General features: G+C 44.3%; 1 protein-coding gene across 1 annotated transcript in view; it reads left to right on the top strand.

Moving 5' to 3' along the window:
* The window catches only part of LOC110313128 (oncomodulin), a 29700-nt gene extending 28316 nt beyond the window's left edge, over nt 1-1384 (top strand). Inside the window, exon 5 of the mRNA XM_021187158.1 lies at nt 1090-1384. Within this exon, the coding sequence (XP_021042817.1) occupies nt 1090-1115 (26 nt within the window). The 3' untranslated portion in view covers nt 1116-1384. The remainder of the gene's footprint in view (nt 1-1089) is intronic.
* Nucleotides 1385-5201: the final 3817 nt, after the last annotated feature.

Raw genomic sequence — 5201 nt, 5'->3', positions numbered from 1 at the left:
ACACACACACACACACACATGAAAGACTCTTGGTATATTTCTTTTAGGAATATAAACTTTGAGGGGAAGGTCAAGATTAGGGTTCAATGAAGGAATTTTTGTTTAAAGTGCTACTCTATTGGATAATATAACAGCTACAGAATAGTGAAGGAAAACCTCTGAGTTCATTTGGGACAAACCAGACAGTACACCACAGGCTTACCCTGAGCAATTATACCACATTTCTTCATTGCTGGAGAGAAATGACTGAGTTGAGCTCTAACCCAAGGGGCTGTAGATAGGAACTGTTAAGTACAATTATGCATGGGACTGGGGTGATGGCTCAGCAGGTCTAAGCACCTGTCATGCAAGTGTAAGGACCAAAGTTCGAATTCCCAGAACCCAGGTAAATGCCGGGAGATGCTGGTGGCCCATCTATAATCCCAGGCCTCACTTGAGAGATGAAGACAGGGGATCCCCAAGCTAGATTTGATGGTCTGTAAGTTCTGGGTTCCAATGAGAAACCCTACCTCCATACATAATGTGGAGAACAATTGAGAAAGACACCTGATGCCAACCTTTTGCTTCTGCCCATGTACATACATATGCAACCACACACATGCACACATACATATCCCACACACTTGCATATATATGTACACATACACACACACACACACACACACACAGAGATTATGCAGAGAAGGCAGTACATGTTGCTGCACAGGCTTGCAAGTCCGCACCTGGGATGTGGAGGCAGGAGGATAAGAAGGCAGGAATTCAAGATCATCCTTGGCTATATAGAAAGTCTAAGACCAGAAGTCTACACTAGACCCTGTCTCAAAAAAAAAAAAAAAAAAAAGTACGTACGGAAAGTTAGGCATTTGGCAAATGCCTGCCAGACCCGCACTTTGAAGACTGAGGCAAAGGGATGATCAATTTGAGGCCAACTAGAGCTGCCCTGGGAGACCCTATGTAAAAAATGCTGCAGAAAGTGGGACAGGATGCTGCAGGCACTCTTGAGCTGTATCACCAATGCTCAGGGCGATGGCACTCCTGCAAAGCCCTGAGCCACCTGTGCTGAGTCTGTCCTCTCATCTTCTACTCTAGAATTCCAGGAAATGGTGCATGCTTAAAGTCCAAGTCTCCGGAAGAAAGAGAGGAAGGGGCATTCTGCCAGAAGGATTCAAAAGCCCTGGGACTGGGAAGCTCCCCAACCTATCCCGAACTAATTTACCGAGTCCCCCTGAAGCCCTTCTGCAACGTGCTCCTTGCTTGAGGGAATGCAATGGTTTGCGGCTCTTCCTTCTTTGGTGGTGGAGGATAGGTCCTGATGACTTCTGTAAGCCCCCATCTGGCAGACAAGGCCTTGAAAAATCACCCAATAAAATCATTTCTCATCATTGGCTGCTGTATTGGTGTTTTAGTAACTTGTCTCCTTGCTGTGACAAAATTACGACGAAAGCAACTTAAGGGGGCTGGAGAGATGGCTCAGCGGTTAAGAGCACTGACTGCTCTTCTGAAGGTCTTGAGTTCAATTCTCAGCAACCACATGGTGGCTCACAACCATGAGATCTGATGCCCTCTTCTGGTGTGTCTGAAGACAGCTACAGTGTACTTAGACATAATAATAAATAAATCTTTAAAAAAAAAAAAAAGAAAGAAAGAAAGCAACTTAAGTAAGGAAAGGGTTAAGTTGGCTCACAGTCTAAGGATGCACAGTCCATTATGGTGGGAAGGCTGAAGCAGGCAGCTGCTCACATGGCTCATCAACCCTGGGGATGCGAAGAGAGTTAAACACTGAAACTCAGCCCATTTCCTCCTTTTAATTTGGTCCAGGACTCTAGACTGGGGGATGGGGACACCCATATTTATGGTGGATCTTCTCACTTCAGTTAATCTAATCTAGGTGATTCCTTACAGACAGGCCTGGAGGTTTATTTCCATGGTGTCTCTAGATCCTGCCAAGTTAACAATATTAATTATGAAAGGTTTTTGTTTTGTTTTGGGAAAGGATTTCAAAATTTATCCCTAGCTGGCCTAGAACTCTATGAGATATCCCTATGAGATACCATGCTGGTCTTAACCTAGCAAAGATCCACCTGTGTTTCTTCCTCAGAGGTAGGGGGATTAAAGCTGGGCATAATCACACCCAGCTACAATGAGTGGTTTTGCTGTTTTTTCTTCACCAAGGTAGCAGGACCAACACAAGTCTTTGCAAAGATCTCAAGTACCCTCAAACACTGAGTAAGCCACACTGGCACTGTACATAAGGGAACAGGGAAATTATTTTTGTTTGTTTCAGAATCTGGTTTCAAAAGCATTTAAGTGTTGCAACTAAATATCATTGTCCTGCTGAGAATTTTATTCTCAGCCCTCCAGCTAACTCTGAAATTAATATTCTTCAGAAAGATTTTAGCCAGCATGAGGTCACTCATACACGAGCCAGACACAGTGACACACATCTGACATCCCAATGCTCAGGAGACGGGAGCACTAGAATCACAAGGTCAAGGCCAGCTTTGGCTACGCTGAAAGTTTGTGACCAACTTGGGCTACACCCTTTCTGAGCCAGTAAAGGCATGTTCCACAGTCCGGTGACCCCAGTTCCGTCTTCAGGACATTTGTGGTAGAAGGAGAGAGTCCGATTCCTGAAAGCTATCCTGTGGCCTCTGCAATCTCGCTGTGGCACAGGGCCCCTCCCTGCCTTACCCATTTGTTTTCTGCTGCTGGGCATTCAATTGCAATAAGAGAAATCTAAATACAAGCAAGAGGAGACAAGACAGCTGAATGGGGTTAGAAAGCTCGGACTGCTTGCTGTTACAGCTCGACATGAGAAGGCTCATTTTGAAGTTGTTTTGACTTTTTCCTCCAGGAGAAACAAGTGTTCAGATTCACTTGCCCTTGGATGACCCCCACCCCCTACCCCTTTCTTCTCTGCCACCGTTTTCCTGGCTCATAGGTGAACACACCTGAGCCGGTCACACCTAGACTTGCTGGTCCTGTTGGAGGCTAGCCTCCAGGGTCCTGTTACAGGGTTGGGGAGTCTCAAGCCAGGACTTTCTCATTAGGTGGCTTTCCAAGGGGCACCTAAAGCTCTGGCTGACCCTGAGAGTTGGGGACACTGAGAGTCCTGAAGCATTTTTCTAGGAGCTTGTTTAACGGTTCATACTCTTTTGTGTGTGTGTGTGTGTGTGTGTGTGTGTGTGTGTGTGTGTAGGTCATCAATGCTGGATGAATCACTCTCCACCTTTTTTTTTTTTTTTTTTTTTTTTTTTTTTTTCAAGACAGGGTTTCTCTGTGTAGCCCTGGCTGTCCTGGAATTCACTCTGTAGACCAGGCTGGCCTCGAACTCAGAAATCCGCCTGCCTCTTGTTATTTTTTTGCTTGTTTATAAGATAAGGCTGCAACACTGGCTTTAACTTGAACTAATTCTTTAAAAAGAAAATCTAACTACAGTCTTAGCTTGTAGCTTGGTGAGGTAGTTCAGGATTTAATGGACTTAACACTAAAGCCAGCTTTGTGGATGACTTGATGGTTGAGTCTGGTGGTACACATTGGAAATCCCAGAATTTGGAAGTCAAAAACATCAGGATCAGGAATTCAAGGCCATTCCAGACTACATATCGATTCTGAAGCCAGGCTGGGCTATGTGAGACCCAACAAAACTGTCTTTGAGACAGGGACTATCTTATAACTGGTGATGCACCTGTTTCCACACTCCAAACGCTAAGACTATTGCCTGTGCCCCCATGCCTAGCCAATCTATAGATTTTCAAACTAGTTCTTCCTGTATCAAAATGAAAATGACGCAAATGAAATACTAGTTGATTTGCATGTTTACATAGTTCTGTGTAGCAACTACAGTTTAAAGATTTATTTATTTATTATATTTAAGCACACCGTAGCTGTCTTCAGACACTCCAGAAGAGGGCATCAGATCTTGTCACGGATGGTTGTGAGCCACCATGTGGTTGCTGGGATTTGAACTCTGGACCTTTGGAAGAGGAGTCAGGTGCTCTTATCTACTGAGCCATCTCACTAGCCCCACAACTACAGTTTAGTGTTGCATAAACGACTGCTCGCGAATCCAATTTCAAGCAAAAAACTACTCCGTATCTCTTCTGTAACGGTTAGGGTATAGGATTACTTCACAAACACTTTAGAAGACGGATGAAATCTGAATCGACAGGATGAAATCTGAATCGACAGGATATTTTCCACTAGGCCTGTTGATTTATTCACTGAGAAGACTATAGACTTACATGTTTTCACTTGTTCCACGAAAACCAGCTATGTTGGTGATAGGGTAGATTTTTTTTTTTTTTTAAAAAAGGATTGATTTATTTTATATGTATATATGTGCTTGCATGAATTTATGTGTGCCACACTTGAGCAAGTGCCCACAGAGGCCAAAAGAGGGTATCGGATGCCCTGCAGCTGGAGTTATTGGCCATTATGAGCTGGAACTGAACCCAGGTCCTTCGTGAAAGCAGCCAGTGCTCTTAGTTGTTGAACCATCTCTCCAGCTCTGTGGTAAATTTGGATATTTTTGCTTTTGCTTATAGTCCATTGCTTACAATTGATGTAAGTAAAAGTGCCATATATTCGAGGTTGACCTTGACTTAGGATCCTCAGGCCTCCACCACACCAGGGCTGGAATTACAGAAGTGCCAGCCACACCCAGGTTATGTGGTGCTGAACGGGAGAAGCAATTTCAACAAGTTGTCCTCTGACCTTCATACATGTGCCAGGACATCCCCTGTAGGACAAATAAATAAATGTCAAAAAAAAAAAAAAAAAAAAACAAGTCAACAACAAAACTAAAAACCATAAACATAAAAACAGATGTAAACTGGCTACCCTCAAGAAAAAATATGTGTTCCCCTAAACGCAGGAGGCTGAGGCACGAGGATCTCGGTGAGTTCGAGGCCAGCCTGGTGTACATAGTGGAAACCCTATCCAAACAAACAAACAAACAAACAAACAAACAAACAAAAGAAACGAAACCCCCAAACCCATCATCCATTGTTACATTTCTCTTGAAACTCATGGTCTTCGCCTCTAGCCATGACCGCCAGCTGAGAGCTGATACAATTAAAAACACGCCAGCCCAACAAACACGAGGGGACTGGTTCTACACGGACGTATCAGACAAGGGACCGGGCACTGCGGGTTTTTCTTCTGGGCCAGGCTCGAGCTCTTCCGGGCCGCCGGCTAGC

Source organism: Mus pahari, chromosome 23 (assembly GCF_900095145.1).
Source record: "Mus pahari chromosome 23, PAHARI_EIJ_v1.1, whole genome shotgun sequence".
In the NCBI taxonomy this organism is placed as follows: domain Eukaryota; kingdom Metazoa; phylum Chordata; class Mammalia; order Rodentia; family Muridae; genus Mus; species Mus pahari.
This window is presented reverse-complemented; position numbering and strand designations above follow the sequence as displayed.